This window comes from Ornithorhynchus anatinus, chromosome X1, assembly GCF_004115215.2.
Source record: "Ornithorhynchus anatinus isolate Pmale09 chromosome X1, mOrnAna1.pri.v4, whole genome shotgun sequence".
In the NCBI taxonomy this organism is placed as follows: Eukaryota; Metazoa; Chordata; class Mammalia; order Monotremata; family Ornithorhynchidae; genus Ornithorhynchus; species Ornithorhynchus anatinus.
Genome location: NC_041749.1, coordinates 70586130 through 70605909, shown reverse-complemented (window position 1 = coordinate 70605909; position 19780 = coordinate 70586130). Strand labels below are relative to the sequence as shown.

At 47.1% G+C, this 19780-nt stretch overlaps 1 protein-coding gene across 3 annotated transcripts in view; it reads right to left on the bottom strand.

Annotated features, from left to right (window-relative positions):
* Positions 1-19780, bottom strand: part of DENND6A (DENN domain containing 6A) — a 110463-nt gene that overhangs the window by 54400 nt on the left and 36283 nt on the right. Inside the window, exon 1 of one of the 3 annotated variants that reach the window (XM_001510993.4) lies at positions 8128-8388. The exons of the other annotated variants lie outside the window; for them this stretch is intronic. Within the exon in view, the coding sequence (XP_001511043.1) occupies positions 8128-8331 (204 nt within the window). The 5' untranslated portion in view covers positions 8332-8388. Of the gene's footprint in view, positions 1-8127; positions 8389-19780 lie in introns of those variants that run through there. 3 annotated transcript variants of the gene reach the window in all.

Sequence of the window (19780 nt, the reverse complement as noted above, 5' to 3'; positions counted from 1 at the left end):
CCCTGGGCATTGGATGATTCCCCAGAGCAACAGTGCCCAGGAGACTCTGGGATGCTTGATTCAGTCTCTCTGTTCCTCTCTCCCCTTACCCTCTTCTTCTGATATTCTTCACAGAGCACCTTGCGAGTTCCTTTATTCTCCAGGAGCTTGATATTTAGCCTCTTCGACGGTTTTGATGCCACTTTTCAAGGCCCTAGTTGAAGTGACAGCTTGAGTTTGGTCCCTACGTGAGTACGGCACTCGATCCCAACTCACGAGGCCACACTGATCCCACATCTTTCAAGCCCTGCTGATGGATGATGATATAATCTAGGAAGGGGTCAGCGACCTTTCTGTGCAAAAGAGCCTAATGATCTGCCTTGTTCCATTTCAGCAGGAGAGACAGAAGCAGCAGCCACATGTGCTTTGGCTTCCCTAAACAATGGCTTGTCGAGCCACACAGCTGGTAACCTGTCCCCCAAAATCATTTCTGGGCCTCCTTCCCCACCTGCCTCGCTCCATCTCCACAGGAAAGACAAGCACAGCCCCACTTTAGTCTCCTACCATCCAACCTGCGTTGCCTCATCACACTATGCCATCCGCGGTCTCCTTCCTGACCAGCATTGTGCCACCTCCTCCACCACAGGAACAGACTCAGGGGCAGCAGCAGCATGTCGCCTCGACAAAGTGTAGAATGTTGGGCAGTTCACAGCTGGGGCACTCACTGGGCTCAGACTGTTATACTCTGAGGCCTCGAGAACCCTGAAACTCTGCTCTTCTAGCCACTGTACCTCACAGTTTTTACTTTATTTTGGAATCCCCCCCCCCCATCATTTAGGTTGATTTTGTCTTTTCATTGTTTTATTCTCTCCTTACCACAGCTTGCCTCTCCCCCCACTTAGTCTTAGATTGTCAGTCCCTTGAGGGCCAGGGACCCTGTCTATTTCTCACAACATGTACTTTCCCAGCACTTAGTACAATGCTTTGCACACAAAAAGTGCTTAATGCTATTATTCATTCAATCGTATTTATTGAGCGCTTACTATGTGCAGAACCCTGTACTAAGCACTTGGAATGTACAATTTGGCAACAGATAGAGACAATCCCTGCCCAACAACAGGCTCACAGTCTAAATGGGAGAGACAGACAACAAAACAAAACAGAACAAAACAAGTGGCCTAGCATCAATATCATCAAGATAAATAGAATCTTAGACATATACACTACAACAACCCGGGCCTGGGAGTTGGAAAGACCTGGGTTCTAATTCGGAGTCCGCCACTTGTCCACTGCGTCACCTTGGGCAAGTCACTTCACTTCTCCCCCGGGGAAACTTATCAAGAGCCCAGGACTCTTTGCATCACCAAAAAGAGGAATTTCCTTTCAAGAGGGTTCCTAAATACTGCATCAAAAGAAAAGAGGAACTTCCTCATCATGCAGGTTTCTCTGATGAACTGGGCATTAAGGGACAAGTTTGGGAGGCTTGAAAAGGGGTTACTTAGGCACGAACTTTCTCTGCCGTGGTGGGCGTCTAGGCTGGGATGGGGCACCAGGACACTGGTGGCGGGGGAGGGGGAGGGTGCTTTAACAAAAAAGAGCGGTCGTGCATTGTGATGCTGGTGTGTCATCCCTTCAATCACTGCTACCAAATGAGACAGTGGTAACCACGGCAGCAGTGGGCCATGCATGACAGTGTCACCATGCTTTGTAGAGTATTTGCTCCATTTGTTTGTATCAACCCCAGTGCTTAGTACAGCGCCTGGCACATTGTAAGCACTTAAATACCATAATTATTATTATTATTGTTATTGTCACTGCAGAGAAAGGAGCTTGTCCACAAAGTGAATCCAGCCCCCATATCTGTGAGCTGTCCATCAGATAGCCTAGTTACAGTTCATGCCGCAGTGTTTACTCTACATGTGCCCAGTTAATGGGCAAGAGGGCTAACCTTCTGTGGAGATAACTTTCTGTCCAGTAGCGTCCTGATATTCCATGATGCAACAGCTATTTCCTTTCTAGTCATTAGTGTTCTATCTGTTATTGTACCACGAGATTAAAGTTCACCAGGCAGAGTGCTCCAGTGAGCCAATTTGGAGTTTGGGGAGGCAGGCAATTTTGTTTCTATTTCATCTGTAACTGGGGAGTAGCCACAAATCATTTTGAGACCCATTCAAATTAATAAAGCCCTATAAAATAGCTTCTTTATTGTGTTATGTTCTCTTATCACCACATCTCTCCAGCTCATTCTCTTTACCTCTCCCACGAGAGCCTGTCCCAGTCTTTGAACTCTGTAGGCTCTGACTCACTGATCATGCCTTTCTTTCCCCCAGCCATAGATAAACCATCCTCCGCCGATGTCCAAAACCATGTTTCTTCCCCTCTAACCCTTCCTCCAAAGCACTCCCCCAAAAATCACTCCTTCCAGAGAGCATTTTCTAATTAATCCACCTCTCCCCTAACCCCATAACTCGATCCCATCAGTCCCTTGGATGCTCAAGTATTTTGCTGCTCATTTACCTGTGTCTGTATGTATTCCCTCTTCCTTAACTCTGGTATATTACAGCTATACTTTCTCTCTCCCTCCTTAGATCTTCAGTTTCTCAAGATCAGGGAACTCATCTTTTATTTCTTTTGTACATCCACCAAAAACCTAGTACCATGGTCTGCCCACCCAGTCAGAGCACAACAAATACCACTGATATTGAACAACTCAACAAAGCTCATCCCTCCAAATAAGGTGCGCCTGTGCGCCTGTTCAAGTCAAAGAGCCAAAGCCAACGTGAGGACCTCACCACTTTCCTAGACTTGAACTTTGATATGTGCAAAGAGCTTTATGCTGCTGCTTCAAGGCCTGCTTTACACATGCTTCTCTAACTCGTGCTAAAAAAAACTTCAAGGCTTTGGAGACAGGCCAGGCCAAGCGTGCAGGTGGCAAAAACATTCCCAATGGGTGAGTTTCAGTAGAGATGTGCTAACCGTCAGTCTTCTTCCCCTCCCCCCGCCATACACACCCTCGCCCATCCCACTTGGAGGCCTTTACTGGTTTTAAGAGTTGAAAATATGCACAGGGACTGAGGAGCAAGTAGCCTAGGCCTGAAACCGGCAGGGCAACAAAACCCAATATTTTCTATAATAGAGTTTCTATTCCAAATGTCAAAATGGGAATAGGTACTGCCTTCAAAAAGAGAAGTTATTCATTTGTGAGATTAGCAGAATATCTGTTGCAAAGCAATTCAAACAATTACCAAGTACTCCAAATCATTACCTACAAAATCTCAATTTTGCTCCTGCCAGACTGTTGGTGTCATTTCAACAAAAATGGGGAGTGCAGTAATGATTTGTGGAGAGGTTGCGCCTCAGTCCTTGGTTCAATTACCATTCAGGCATTTCTAATTCCACTCACAGTTTATCTTTGGTTCCAGGAAATGAGACCAAAAGACTATTATATCTTAATACTCATGAATTTTTCCATCCAAGATTAAAGAAGACTCTTTTTAGCAATCCAGGCAAAATCATGGAATCTACCAAGCACTCACTATGCTTTGGGCACTGTACATCCTACTAAACACTAGACTTTTGGATGTAATTTCTAGATGTATCCATGATACTCAAGGCCTATATTTTTGAGGCTCTTCACACATTTTGGTCATTTTCATGGTTCCGAAATTATTAATTCGGGTTTTTTTGTATGTGTGTGCGGGGAAGAATCACATTCCAGGAACCAGGCAATGGAACAGAAAAACAAAACCAGGAAATCTTTAGCCACACAATATATTCACCAGTCAACTATTCACATTGATTTTCCACAATTCCTAGAATGCAGCCTTACTGATTGTTAAAACACTCATACACAATATCACAATTTATAATGCTATTATGGGATATAGTTTGAGAGGGTTTTGTTTAATCTACAGTTTTCCAGAGATACACAGTAGTCATTTCTGCTATAATTATGATCATGTTCTTGAAAAATCTTGCGCAATGGGAAAACCAGGTTAAATAGCAACTAGGTGTATGAGAATTAGGGAGCCTTGGGAAAGATAATTCAAAAATACCACCATGCCTGACCTTTTTGGATAAAAATTATTATATTATTATGTCTGTCACTAGCAGAATGCTTTATATCCTTTCCACTCGTGTAATAAATACTGTGAAAGTTGTGGGGGAAAAAACAAACAAAAATCTTGCAAAACCCAAAATACTCTACAGTTCCAAACAGTACAAAATTAAGTAGAGGATGGGAAGTGTGGCAGCAATACTCCTTGACACATATATGCAGCATCATTTCTTCTTACATTAAAACTACCTGCACTAGCATGAGGGCTGTGTTATACCTAGAACAGACTTGTGTTGGGAGAAGAATGTTCTCTGAGTCTTCCATCATGTCATATCCGCATCATGTAATGAAAACACCTGCTATAGCATAGAAAAGCTTGCCTTGTGCTCCCTTTGAGGCCAATATTTCCAGTGTAATATTTTTGCGAACCACTGAAACACCTTGAAAATTGGGTGCAAAATTAGAAGCAGTGTTGTCTGACATTAATAGCCTTTTGAATAGCTTTGTAAAAAGCTTTTAAGAACATCACTTGCTCATTCTAACCCAAGTCAAAAATATAACAACTCCAATGTGAGAAGTGAGGCCCAAGTGATAAAGTTACCAACAATTTATATTAAAAAAGCAGCTAAAACAGCTATATTGAGCTTATTAAAATGATCATACACACTAACCCAAATAGGGCTGGCTTCAAACAGTAAGTAGGTTAAGTCATCTCCTCTTTCTGGGAGCCGCATGGCTCCTTCCAACAAAGACGGTTGCCTCTTCCGATCCTCCCAGAGACAACCATTGCTTCTGGACTGAAGCAACAGTAGGGGATACGTCGGGGTTTTGGAGCCAAACTACCTGGGGAACTTGGTTGAGGGGCAGCTGCCAAAGAGGAGGAATTCCTATCTATTTAATGCCCTTTCTCGTTTTTCTTTTCCAAGTGCAGCCAAACCTTCTCAAGCTCTGCAAGTCAATCAATGGTATTTATTGAACGCTTACTCTGGGCAGCGCACTGTATTAAGCACTTGGGAAAGTACAATACGACAGTGTTGGCAGACGTGATTCCTGCCCACAAGGAATTTACGGTCTTCCGGGAGACAAAGACAGTAAAATAAGTTACGGGTAGGGGAAATAGTAGAGAATAAGTCTGTCTCCCCCTCTAGTCTGTACGCTCCTTCTGGGCAGAGAACATGTCTACCAAATCTGTTATACTGTACTCTCCAAAGTGCTTAGTACAGTGAGCTCACAGTAAGCACTCCAAAAATACGACTGACAAAGGACCTGGGCTCTAATCCCAGTTCTGCCCTGTGTATGCTGTGTGACCTTGGGTAGTCACTTCACTTCTCTGTGCCTCAGTTCTCTCATCTGTAACATGGGGATTAAAACTGTTAGCCCCACATGGGACAAGGGCTGGGTCCAACCTGATCAGTCTGTATCCCAGCACTCAGTACAGTGCCTGGCACACAGTAAGTGCTTAGAAAATAGCATTGCTAAGTGTTGCCCCACCTTTTTAAGATTAAACTAATAATGATAAATGATTTTTGAGTGGAAAGTAGCTAGACAAATAAGAACTCTATCAAACATGTAACCATTAGCATTCAAAATTTCACCCTTGATTTGCCTTTTATCGGTAGTCATGCCAACATGTTTGACACAGTTGTTTCATTAACGGACTACTTACACATTAAGAACACATTCTGGAAGGCTTTCTTTTAATGTAATTAGATACTTTGTTTTCAACCTGTTTTCAGAAATAATTCTAATCACAAATGGGAATAAGTTATTCAAGAATAAATCATCAGTGCTTTTCATTTGGGGGAAGTGAGATAGGGAGTTTGGAGGCAGTTCATCCCAGAGGAATTATGAGAGGGCAGGGGGAGTAGAGTCACAGAGCATAAACTGGAATATGGAAAATTGTGGCCTGTATGAATTGGGGCAGGGACCTTGTCTTTTAATTCTGGCATACTCTCCCAAGGGCTTAGTACAGTGCTCTGCACGCAGTAGGTGCTCAATAAGTACAGCTGCTGCTAATGAGGTTGAATGGGCTGGCCAATCTTCTCCTAGTCACCCTCTACCACCCTGCCTTGAAAAACGCTCTTGTGATGCCAAGAGGGAGAAAGTAATCTATTTATTTGTATTGATGTCTGTCTCCCCCTTCTAGACTGTAAGCTCACTGTGGGCAGGGAATGTATCTGTTTATTGTTGTATTGTACTTTCCCAAGCACTCAGTACAGTGTAAGCGCTCAATAAATGATTGAATGAATGAAGCAAAGGGGAGGAAGGGACACAGTGATGTGGGATCCACAGAGTTGAAGAAGATTTAGGGAGGAAGAGAGAAGAGTCTCAAACTAAGTTTTAGAACTGTTGCTCCAAAGGAATAAAGTCAAAAACCAGTAGAGTTTTCTTTTGCTCAATAAACACAGTCTGAATACACTAGAAAATACCAGTCATGTGATTGTTACAAAAACTCTCTCTCTACAAGAAAATACCACACAGACCATGCAATCTACAGAATTTCAGGTTACCGAACGTCTAAATCAACAGGGAATGATGACCTCTAAATTTTTCCTAAGTTTTCAGAAGCTGAACTTCTCCCACTCCCCCTTCATTTTCTCCTTTACCTACAAAACTGTAACTGGAAGTAAAGGAGGAATGGGAACAAAGTCCAACAGAAGCTAGTCAAAATTAGAAAAATAGGCAAAAGAGCAAGGCAACCAAACCCAGCCAGTTTAAAGTCAAAATTGAATAAAAGGAAAATGCAGTCAAAACAAAATGTACTTGGCCTAATCGTTAACAGAAGTCACTGTCAGATCAAATGAAAAGCCCGCCTGAGTGTTGTTCTTATTAGCATTGCTTAAGGGCATCCAGCATGCAAAGCACCGTATTAAACGGTGACGGTGAAGTTATTAGCACCCCCCCCCCCCCAAAGACTCACAACCTGAGGGAGGGGGATAAAAGTGGACATACATACACCACTAAAAATAGAACCTAATCAAAAATACAGTCAGCAACAGTGCACTAGAGAAGCAGCCTGACTTAGGGGAAAGAGCCCGGGCTTGGGAGTCAGAGGTCGTGGGTTCTAATCCCAGATCCGCCACTTCTCAGCTGTGTGACTGGGGGCAAGTCACTTAACTTCTCTGTGCCTCAGTTATCTCATCTGTAAAATGGTGATGAAGACTGTGAGCCCCACGTGGGACAACCTGATTACCTTGTGTCTATCCCAGCGCTTGGAACAGTGCTTGACACACAGTAAGCGCTTAACAAATACCAAAAAAAAAAGCAAACTAGGCAAGTTCGATATCGTATGGGTTAGAGGTTGATCCGGGGAACTGGTCGATCAGTTATCGGGGGGCTAAACGTCCTAAGGGGCTTCCCCGCCCCCTCCCCCGGTCAATGCGTTCAATCGATCAATGGTAGGTATCGCGTGCTTACTGTGTGCAGAGCATTGTACTGAACCCTTGGGAGAAGACGATACAACAGAGTTGGAAGACACGTTCCCCGCCCCTAACGAGCTTAGAGTTCGTGTCCACTTGGTGCCAATGGGTGCTTTTTTTTTGTCTTCGTTTTTTTCCCCAGGGGGAGGAGAGCATGGCCGGGCCTCCACCCCCTCCAGCAAGGAAACTCAACAACCACTACATTTCAGCCGGCAGGTGACAGGATGCGCTCGTCACCCTTCCCTCCAGAAAAACCCACCATATTCAGGTGGCAAGCACCGAGAGCCCGGATTGCTCCTCGTTTTGCACTTTTATACATATCCCGCACTGTCTTCATTTCTATTCATGTCTGTCCCCCGCCTCTAGACTGGAAGCTCGACAGGGAACGCGTCTGCCAACTCCTGTTAAGATTGTGCTCTCCCAAGCGCTCTGCACACAGTTAAGCGCTCAGTTAATCCCCGTGACCGATCGACTGCTTGCCCCGATGCAAGGAGGTAATCCCGAATCTCCGATGCGGAGCGAAAAACTGGTCAGTGTCCATCGGGAAAGGAAAATCACCTCTGCCGGGGGAAACACGGTCTTTGTTCTGGGCGGGCTCCGTTCCTAGCCGACCCCGAACGGAGGAGCCCTGCGTGCAGGCAGATTGTCCGGGCAACCTGAGGGGGCTCTCACCTCCACAGCCTGGCCCAGCTCCAGATCGAAGCCCACCACGCACACACAGTGCAGCCAGGCCGAGAAGCGGTCCCAACGCAACAGACCGCCATCTGCTGCCTCCGCTTCTTCTTCGATTGGCTCCTCAGCCCCGGCCGCCGCCGCCGCTTCATCCAGAAGCCCGGGGGAACCCGGCTCCGCAATCTCCGGTCCCCGCAAAGCCATCGAGCCGACACTCCTCCGCCTCCGACCGCGGCGGCGGCGACGACGACGACGACTCCGGGCAACCGCGCAGCCGCAGTAGCGGCAGTAGCTAGGGGACCCGCTTCGGTTGCCGGAGGGGGCGGAGCCAGGGGGACCACGTGATCCAAGCCTCGGCTTGGCCAGTTCCTTCACTCTCTTTGCGGGGAGGGGATCGGATCCTTCTATCAAGCCGCGGGATGCGGTTTTTTCTTCAGTAGTAATTATTGAGCGATTACTATGTGCAGAGCACTGTACTAAGCGCTTGGAATGGACAATTCGGCAACACATAGAGGCAATCCCTGCCCATTGACGGGCTTACAGTCAAGCTCTTACTCTCTGCCAAGGACTGTACTAAGAGCTGGGGGTCGGTACAACCGAAGCGGGTTAGACACCGTCTCCGTTCCAAGTGGGCGCCAAGGTCTTAATCCCCATTTTAAAAATGAGGGAAGTGAGGCCCTGAGAAGCCTCCAATGGCTCCTTCCCCTCTGCCTTCAAACATGACCACGTCTCCCCCATCCTAAAAAAACACCCGCTCTTGACCCCACTTCCCCTTCCAGTTATTGCCCTATCTTACTACTACCCTTCCTTTCCAAAATCCTAGAACGAGTCGTCTACAATCGATGCTTAGAATTCCTTAACTCCCATTCTCTCCTGGACCCCCTCCAATCTGGCTTCCGTCCCCTCCACTCTACCGAGACTGCTCTCTCTAAGGTCACCCATGACCTCCTTCTTGCCAAATCCAATGGCTCCTACTCCATTCTAATCCTCCTTGACCTCTCTGCTGCCTTTGACACTGTCGACTATCCCCTCCTCCTCCATACCTTCTCTCACCTTGGCTTCACGGACTCTGTCCTCTCCTGGTTCTCCTCTTACCTCTCTGGCCGGTCATTCTCGGTCTCCTTCGCTGGCACCTCCTCCCCCTCCCATCCTTTAACTGTTGGAGTTCCTCAAGGGTCAGTTCTTGGCCCTCTTCTGTTCTCCATTTACACTCACTCCCTTGGTGAACTCATTCGCTCTCACGGCTTTGACTACCATCTCTACGCAGATGACACCCAGATCTACATCTCCGCCCCTGTCCTCTCCCCCTCCCTTCAGGCTCGCATCTCCTCCCGCCTCCGGGATGTCTCCACCTGGATGTCGGCCCGCCACCTAAAACTCAACATGAGCAAGACTGAGCTCCTCATCTTCCTTCCCAAGCCCGGTCCTCTCCCAGACTTCCCTATCACCGTGGATGGCACGACCATCCTTCCCGTCTCTCGGGCCCGCAATCTCGGTGTCATCCTTGACTCATCTCTCTCGTTCACCCCACGCATCCTATCCGTTACCAAGAGCTGCCGGTTTCACCTTTACAATATTGCCAAGATCCGCCCTTTCCTCTCCACCCAAATGGCTGCCTTACTGCTACGGGCTCTCGTTATATCCCGGCTAGACTACTGTGTCAGCCTTCTCTCTGATCTCCCTTCCTCCTCTCTCGCCCCGCTCCGGTCTATTCTTCACTCCGCTGCCCGGCTCATCTTCCTGCAGAAATGATCTGGGCATGTCACTCCCCTTCTTAAACACCTCCAGTGGTTGCCTATCAACCTCCGCTCCAAACAAAAACTCCTCACTCTAGGCTTCGAGGCTCTCCATCACCTTGCCCCTTCCTACCTCTCCTCCCTTCTCTCTTTCTACTGCCCACCCCCCCCCCCCGCTCCGCTCCTCTGCCGCCCACCTCCTCACCGTCCCTCGGTCTCACCTATCCCGCCGTCGACCCCTGGGCCACGTCCTCCCGCGGTCCTGGAATGCCCTCCCTCCTCACCTCTGCCAAACTAATTCTCTTCCCCTCTTCAAAACCCTACTTAAAACTCACCTCCTCCAAGAGGCCTTCCCAGACTGAGCTCCCCTTCTCCCTCTACTCCCTCTACCGCCCCCCCTTCACCTCTCCGCAGCTTAACCCTCTTTTCCCCCCATCTCCCTCTGCTCCTCCCCCTCTCCCTTCCCATCCCCTCAGCACCGTACTCATCTGTTCAACTGTATATATTTTCATTACCCTATTTATTTTGTTAATGAAATGTACATCGCTTTGATTCTATTTAGTTGCCATTGTTTTTACGAGATGTTCTTCCCCTCGACTCTATTTATTGCCATTGTTCTTGTCTGTCCGTCTCCCCCGATTAGACTGTAAGCCCATCAAATGGCAGGGACTGTCTCTATCTGTTGCCGACTTGTTCATTCCAAGCGCTTAGTACAGTGCTCTGCACATAGTAAGCACTCAATAAATACTATTGAATTAATGAATGAAATGACTCGCTCAAGGTCTCCCGGCAGCCGTGGCAGAATGGGGGGTAGAACCCAGGTCCTTCTGACTCCCAGGCCTGTGTTCTAGCCGTCAGGCCATGCTGCTTGAGTGCTTACCGTGTGCAGAGGTCTGGCCCGAAGGGCTTGGAAAGGTCTACTATGGGTTCCCATCCCTGCCCTCGAGGAGTTTACAATCTACTGTCTCCCTCCGCCCCCTCCTCCTCCCAAACAGTCCTCTAGACTTGGTGGGGGACCAGGTCTACGACCTGTTGTACTGCACTCCCCCAGGCTCTTACTACAGTGTTCTGCATGCACTGAGCACTCAATAAATGCCACTGATTGATCGACTGATTCTTCTTTCCTAGAATTCTAAACCCTGGAGTCTTTCAGGTTTGTGCTGCTAGGTGAGCCTAAATGATGATGATAATATTTGTAGGTATCTGTTAAGTGTTTACTATGTGCCAGGCACCGTACTAAGCACTGGAGTGGATACAAGCAAACGGGGGTGGACACAACCCCTGTCCCACGTGGGGCTCACAGTCTTAATCCCCATTTTACAGATGAGGGAACTAAGGCACAGAGTAGTGAAGCTACTTGCCCAAGGTCACACAGCAGACAAGTGGCAGAACCGGGATTAGTAATCCAGGTCCTTCAACACCCAGGCCCACTAGGCCACGCTGCTTCTCTAGGGCCATGCTGATATGATATTATGTTACCATACTATAGTAGAATGACAGTCTAGAATTTGATTTTACTACCAGGGATGAAAATTATAAATTAATTGACTGGACTGGTGAGTGCATGTTTGCAGGGGCTGAGGCGGTTCCACGATAGGCTGGCACATTTTTCTCTGTGGCACGTTATTCAGGCAAAATTCTTTAAGATGATATATCGAACAGGCATTCTTGTTTCTTTGTTTCATAGTTATTATTAGGTGACCTGTTCTGGGGAAGAGGGAAGCAGCATGGCTGACCTAGTGGAAAGAACACGGCCCTTGGAGCCAGAGGACCTGGGTTCTAGTGCCTGTCCCCCCCTCCCGCCCCCCCATCCCCCCCCAGCCACTTGTCTGCAGTGTGACCTTGGGCAAGTCACTTCATTTCTCTGGGCCTCAGTTACCTCTTCTGTAAAATGGGGATTAAGACTGTGAGCCCCACCTGGGAGAGGGACTGTGTCCACCCCATTTGCTTGTATCCACCCCAGCACTTAGTACAGTGCCTGGCACATAGTAAGCACTTAACAAATGCCATTAAAAAAAAAAGAGGGAGGCAGTACTTTCCTCCAGAGCTGACCCATGGCAGAGACAGGGAGGAGGGGGGTGGGGAAGGGGGGCAGAGTCTGTCTGGGGATGGAGATGGATTGCAGGGGCGGGGAGCAGTCCAGGGAGCAGGGCACTATGAGACCTCTTCCCCGGAGCTGACCCCTGCAAGCGGAAGAGGTCTGCTCCCCGTGAGTCAGGACAGCTGCTTTGGACTTGCACGGGCAACTCTCCACGCTCCGTGACCCGGGACTGCCCAGGCCGGCACCAGATTGCATCATGTGACTGGGGAAGGGGGAGGCGGCACCATGTTGGACCACTGTTCAACCCCTTCATTTCTGGGATTGGTAAAATTGATAGGATGCCCAGACAATTTAAGCCACCTGAACACTTCTTCTGGAAATCACACCCCGCTTGCACCTCTGCCGAGGGCATTCCAAAAAATAATAATAATGATGGTATTTGTTAAGCGCTTACTGTGAGCCATGCACTGTTCTAAGCACTGGAGGAGATACAAGGTTATCAGGTTGTCCCACGTGGGGCTGACAGTCTTAATCCTTATTTTACAGATGTGGTAACTGAGGCACAGAGAAGTTAAGTGACTTGCCCAAAGTCACACAACTAACAAGTGGCAGAGCCGGAATTAGAACCCATGACCTCTGACTCCCAAGCCCGTGCTCTTTCCAAAAAAGGCAGGAATTACCTGGGGTTGGAGGGGAAGGGAGCGAGGGATTTACAACTGTAGCAGTAGTGAAGCTGGGGGTGTGACAGCTGTACTAGCTAGACAACCAGCCCAGTGAGAACAGTGGGAATCCCACTGGAGAAGAGATGTGGGTGTCAATTCCTGCCAGCCAAAAGAACTGGAGCAGTGGGAGCACAGGCTGGACTCTCATCACATTTCTACCCTGGAGTGTTGCCTGCAACTCCCTCAGACACCACACCCAAAGACATGCAAATCTCCAGGTATGCCAACTTCTTCTTTGAGAGTAAAGTTTACTGGAGGCGGGGGTCTGTGGCACCCAGGTGGGAAGTAGCTCCTTATGGTATTTATTAAGCCCTCGATATTTACCGAGCAGTTTGCTAAGCACTGAGGTGAAAACAAGATAAAGGGTTCAAACAAAGGCTCTGTCCCACATGAGACTCACAATCTAGGTGAGGGAAGATAACCTCCTCGACCCCTCAGCTGTCTTTTACACCATAAACCACCACTTTCTCCAGGAAACATTATCCAACCTCGACTTCACTGACACTGTCCTCTCCTGGTTCTCCTCCTATCTCTCTGGCTGCTTCTTCTCAATCTTTTTAATAATAATGCTGGTATTTGTTAAGCGCTTACTATGTGCAGAGCACTGTTCTAAGCGCTGGGGGAGATACAGGGTCATCAGGTTGTCCCTCGTGAGGCTCACAGTCTTCATCCCCATTTTACAGATGAGGGAACTGAGGCCCAGAGAAGTGAAGTGACTTGCCCACAGTCACACAGCTGACAAGTGGCAGAGCCGGGATTCTAACCCATGACCTCTGACTCCCAAGCCCGTGCTCTTTCCACTGAGCCACGCTGCTTCTCTAGCCCATGAAAGCCCATGAAAGCTTTCTCTCATGAAAAGGGCTTTTTCATGGGCTCCTCCTCTGCCTCCCACACCCTAACTGTGGGAGTCCCAGAGCCCCGTGCGGGACAGGGACTGTGTCCAACCTGCTTAAACTTGTACCTGCCCCAGCGCTTAGAACAGCGTCTCATGCATAGTAAGTGCTTAACAAATACCGTTTTAAAAACGGCTCGGTTCTTGTTCCCCTTCTAGTCTCCACCTACACTCACCTCCCTTGGAGAATTCATTCGGTCCCAGGGGTTCAACTAGCATCTCTCTAAGCAGATGATTTCCAAATCTACACCTCTAGCCCTGATCTCTCTCCTTCTCTGCAGTCTCGTATTTCCTCCTGCCTTCAGGACATCTCTACTTGGATGTCCCACTGACATCTCAAACTTAACATGTCCGAAACAGAACTCCTCAGCTTCCCACCCAAACCCTATCTTCCCCACAACTCACTGTAGACAGCACCATCATCCTTCCTTTCACACAAGCCCATTACCTTGGCATTGTCCTCGACTCATTTCTCTCATTCTATCCACATATTCAGTGTCTCCAAATCCTGTCAGTTCAACCTTCACAGCATCGCTAATATCCACGCTTTTCTCTCCATCCAAACTGCTACCACGCTGATCTGTGCTGTTCTGTGCACAGGGTCTTGGTCCCTGCAATTTATTTTAGTGTCTGTCACCCCAGCTAGACTTTAAACTCCTTCTAGGCAGGGATCATGTCTACTAACTCTATTGTACTCTCCCAAGCAGTTAATACAGTACCCTCTAGAGTGTAAGTGCTTAATAAATACTATTGATCGATTGATTGCCCTGGTTCCTAAGGGAGGAAAAGGGGGAGGGAATGAAAGAGGGAAGAAAAGAAAGGAGGGAGAGAGAAATGGGGGAAGGAAGAAAATATTTTGGGATTTGTAGTAAGGTCATCTCAGAATGGTAGGGGATTTTAATCCCACAGCTCCTTCTTCCCTCCACTCTCATGATCACCAGGAGGAGAAAAAGAAGATGCATAAGCCAGGGTTGGTATGCTGGTGTTTCAATGTCAACAAAAACTTGTCTATTCTGTCTGTCACCAAATACTGTCAGTTCTATCTTCACAGCATCTCTAGAATCTGCCCCTTCCTCTCCACCCAAAACGCTATCAAGCTTATCCAAGCACTTACATCATGATGATTCAAGCCCTTGTTGTATCTCGTCTGAACTTCTACATCAGCCTCCTCACTGACCTCCCTGCCCCCGCCCTCTCCCCACTCCATCCATACTTCACTCCTCAAAAACCTCCAATGGTTGCCCATCCATTTCCACAGCAAAGAAAAACTCCTCGCCATCAGTTTTAAGGCACTCAATTGGCTCTCCCCAACGTACCTCAACCCTCACCCCTCTCCCACCAAAACCCAGCCAGTACATTTCACCCTGCTACCATCAACCCCCTTACTCTACCTCAATCTCGTTTCTCTTGCCGTCAACCCTTTGCTCACATCATCTGTCTTACCTGGAACTCCCTCCTCGTTCATATCTGACATACCACCACTCTCCCCATCTTCAATGCCTTACGAAAATTGAATCTCTTCCAAGAAGCCTTCCCTGACTAACCTCTCATCTCCCCACCCTATTCTCCTTCCATTCTTCTTCACTGTCAATGCACTTATCTCTGTAGCCCCTAAGCCCTGGTTATCCTCTATCTTTCTGGCCGTTCATTCTCGGTCTCCTTCCCGGGCTCCTCCTCCCCCTCCCATCCACTAACTGTAGGGGTTCCTCAAGGGTCTGTTCTCCATCTATACTCACTCCCTTGGTGAACTCATTTGCTCCCACGGCTTCAACTATCATCTCTATGCAGATGACACCCAAATCTACATCTCCTCCCCTGTTTTCTCCCCCTCCCTCCAGGCTGATATCTCCTCCTGCCTCCAGGACATCTCCACCTGCATTTCCCCCACCCCCCCCACCACCTAGAACTCAACATGTCCAAGACTGAGGTCCTTATCTTCCCTCCTAAACTCTGTCCTCTCCCTAACTTCCCCATCACTGTGGATGGCACTACCATCCTTCCCGTCTCACAGGCCCGCAACCTTGGTGTCATCTTTGACTCTGCTCTCTCATTCACCCCACACATCCAATCCGTCACCAAAGCCTGCCGGTCTCACCTTTGCAACATTGCCAAGATCCGCCTTTTCCTTTCCATCCAAAATGCTACCTTGCTGGTACAAGCTCTTACAATATCCTGATGGGACAACTGCATCAGCCTCCTTTCTGATCTCCCATCCTCCTGTCTCTCCCCGCTCCAGTCTATACTGCATTCTGCTGCCCGGATTATCTTTCTACAGAAACTCTCTGGGCATGTCACTCCCTTCCTCAAAAACCTCCAGTGGTTGCTTATCAACCTTCGCACGAAAACAAAAACTCCTCACTCTCGGCTTCAGAGCTCTCCATCCCCTTGCCCCCTTCTACCTCACCTCCCTTCTCTTTTTCTACTGCCCACCCCATACACTCCGCTTCTCTGCCGCTCACCTCCTCCTGGTCCCTCGTTCACTCCTGTACCGCCGTCGACCTTGGCCCACATCCTACCGCTGACCTGGAATGCCCTTCCTCCTCACATCGGCCAAACTAACTCTCTTCCCCTCTTCAAAGCCCTACTGAGAGCTTACCTTCTCCAGGAGACCTTCCCAGACTGAGCCCTCCCTTGCGCCTTCCCCCTCCCCATTCCCCCTTCTCCCGCCCTCTGCTCTTCCCCCTTCCCCTCCCCACAGCACTTTGCATATTTGTATATATTATTACTCAATTTATTTTGTTAATGATGTGTATATATCTATAATTCTATTTATCTTGATGATATTTACGCCAGACTACTTGTTTTGTTTTGTTCTGTTTTTTTTTGTTGTCTGTCTCCCCCGTTTAGACTGTGAGCCCATTGCTGGGCAGGGATTGTCTCTATCTGTTGCCGAGTTGTACATTCCAAGTGCTTAGTATAGTGCTCTACGCACAGTAAGCGCTCAATAAATACTATTGAATGAACACCACCGCTACCTCCACAGCACGTATGTACATATCAATCAATCATTCAATCAATCAATGGTATTTATTGAGCGCTTACTGTGTGCAGAGCACTGTACTAAGCACTTAGGAGAATACAAAATTACAGAGTTGGTAGACATAGTACCGGCCCACAGTAAGTTGACAGCCCAGAGGGGGAGAGAGACATTAATATAAATAAACAAATATGTACATAAGTGCCATGGGGCTGAGGAAGGGGTGAAGAAAAAGCATGCTAAATCCAAGTGCGAGGGTGACGCAGAAAGGACTGGCAGAAGGGGAAATGGGGGCTAAGTCAGGGAAGGCCTTTTGGAAGCCTTGGAGAAGATGTGCTTTTAATAAGACTTCAAAGGTGGGGAGAGTGACTGTCTGTCGGATAGGGAGAGGGAGGGGATTCCAGGCCAGAAGGAGAACGTGGGCGAGGGGTCAGCAGCGAAATAGACGAGATTGAGGTACAGTGAGTAGGTTGACATTAGAGGAGTGAAGTGTGCGGGCTGGGTTGCATTAGGAAATCAGCGAGGTAAGGCAGGAGGGAGCAAGGTGATTCAGTGCTTTAAAGCCTATGGTAAGGATTTTGTATATATTGCTCAGGTGGATGGGCAACCACTGGAGGTTCTTGCGGAGTGGGGAAACATGGACTGGTTGGCTTTGTAGAAAAGTGATCCGGACAGCAGAACGAAGTAGGGACTAGAGTGGAGAGAGACAGGAGGCAGGGAGGTTGGCAAGGAGGCTGATACAGAAATCAAAGCGGTGATACAGAAATCAAGGCGGGATAGGATAAGTGCTTGAATTAATGTGGTAGCAATCTGGATGGAGAGGAAAGGGAGGAGTTTAGTGATGTTATCAAGGTTGAACCGACAGGATTTGGTGACAGATTGAATATGTCGGTTGAAAGAGAGATATGAATCGAGGATAATGTCAAGGTTACGGGCTCCTTCTCCTTATCTCATCCTTATTCTCTGCTGCTTCCCCTATCTGTAATCCATTTCAATGTCTTTCTCACCCACCAGATTTTAAGCTCCTCTGAGGGCAGGGAACACGTCTACTAACTCTGTTGTATCATACCCTACCAAGCACTTAATACAGTGATCTGTATACGATAAGTGCTCAACAAATAAGTACCATCGATCCACTGAACTAAACCAACCTCCAAAGCTGGGGGCCAGGTTCATGTAATTTGAAGCTAGAAGTTTGTGTCCCAAAGAATACTCTGTTAACTGGAGCAAACGTTTCTTCTACGTGGAACAAAATAAGAGAGTTTTCCTGCAGAAGAACTCTGGAGAATGAGCAGTGTTACTCATAAAAGGGAAAATATTTATGAAGGTCAGCAACATCTGAACTGAGTCTGAATTCCAATCTCCAAGTATTTCAGTATTTTTGGGAAAGTACAATTCCATACTATAAGACTCTTGGTTACAGAATCCCTAGAGAGCATGAAGAAGAGAAAGGTCTTGTAGTGTTTCTACTTTGTTAGTTCATTGCTCTATCTTATTGCCATTTTAACATACTTTCAGTGATTAATATTCATATGTAAACTGAGAAGGTGAGTGGTAAGGTTTGCTCCTCAGGGATCTGTCTTTAGCCAAGAGCATAACTGGGTGTGTGCATTCATGACTCTAATACGCTTCTAAAATTACTGGAGAGAACTGAGCAAAGGATTAAAAGCATTCCCAACTCATTTGGTCAGTCTGTACCACTCTAAATCCTGTAGTTTTTCAGCATTACTCGTGGAAAGGCTATGGATTTTCAGGGTTTTTAAAAAGGTAATTTTGGGGTGAATATTGCATTTTTTTCTTTAAAAAATCAAGAAATAGATTTCAAAAATTTCAAAAAATTTATAATTCATTTTAGCTTATTTATGATTAGCATTCAACAGCCAAATGGAAAGTGTTTCTTTGGTAATTTGGGCATTTGTAAATGGCACAAATAGTTAAACAAATACTTGACATCCCAGCTACCTTTCAGAATATCTTCTATCATTAAGACAAACCTGTTTAATTTAGGGTAGCAGACTCCAGGATCTATCTAAAACTTAACAATATCCAAAGTTTATTTTTGACTTTTGACTTTCCCAGACTGAGCCCCCCTTTTCCTCTGCTTCTCCTCCCCTCCCCATCACCCCTACTCCCTCCCTCTGCTCTACCCTCTTCCCCGGCCCACAGCACTTGTGTATATTTGTACATATTTATTATTCTATTTATTAATGATGAACATATATCTATATTACTTATCTGTTTTGATGCTACTGATGCTTGTCTACTTGTTTTATTTTGTTGTCTGTCTCCTCCTTTTAGACTGTGAGCCCATTGCTGGGTAGGGATTGCAGTGTGGCTCACTGGAAAGAGCACGGGCTTGGGAGTCCTAGGTCATGGGTTCGAATCCCGGCTCTGCCACTCGTCAGCTGTGTGACTGTGGGCAAGTCACTTAACTTCTCTGTGCCTCAGTTCCCTCATTTGTAAAATGGGGATTAAGACTGTGAGCCTCACATGGGACAACCTGATTACCCTGTATCTACCCCAGTGCTTAGCACAGTGCTCTGTAAATAGTAAGCGCTTAACAAATACCAGCATTACTATTATTATTATTTCTATCGGTTGCCAAATTGCACTTTTCAAGTGCTTAGTACAGTGCTCTGCACACAGTAAGCGCTCAATAAATGCAATTGAATGAATGAATGAATGACTTAAAGCAAGAAAAATGATGATCTGTACACAAGACCTAAGTTATGCTCAGGAGCCCCAGACTCCATTTAAAAATGAGACCACAAAAAGAAAAAAAAAACAATATTGAGTCAGGCCCAAGGACTAGCCCAGTGTTCCCTCTACACTAGACTGTAAGCTCCTCCTGTAAATGGAAAGCTCCTTTTTGGCAGTGATTACGTCTTCCAACTCTATTGTATTTTCCCAAGCTTTAAGTACAGAGCTCTGCACACAGTAAGCATTCAATAGATACCATTGATTGACTGATCGATGGCTGGCTGCTGTTTGGTCTCCAATGGCTTCTTCCCCACTGCTTTCAAAAATGCCCATGCCTCCCATATCCTAAAAAAGCCCTCTCTTCATCCCAGGGCTTCCTCCAGTTATCGCCCCATTTCCCTTCTACCATTCCTCTCCAAATTCCTTGAGTGAGTTGCTTGGCTTAATGGAGAGAGCAAGGGCTTGGAAGTCAGAGGACAGGGGTTCTAATTCTAACTCCACCACTTGTCTGCTGTGTGACCTCAGGAAAGTTGCTTAACTTCTCTGTGCTTCAGTTACTTCATCTGTAAAATGAATATTAAAAGT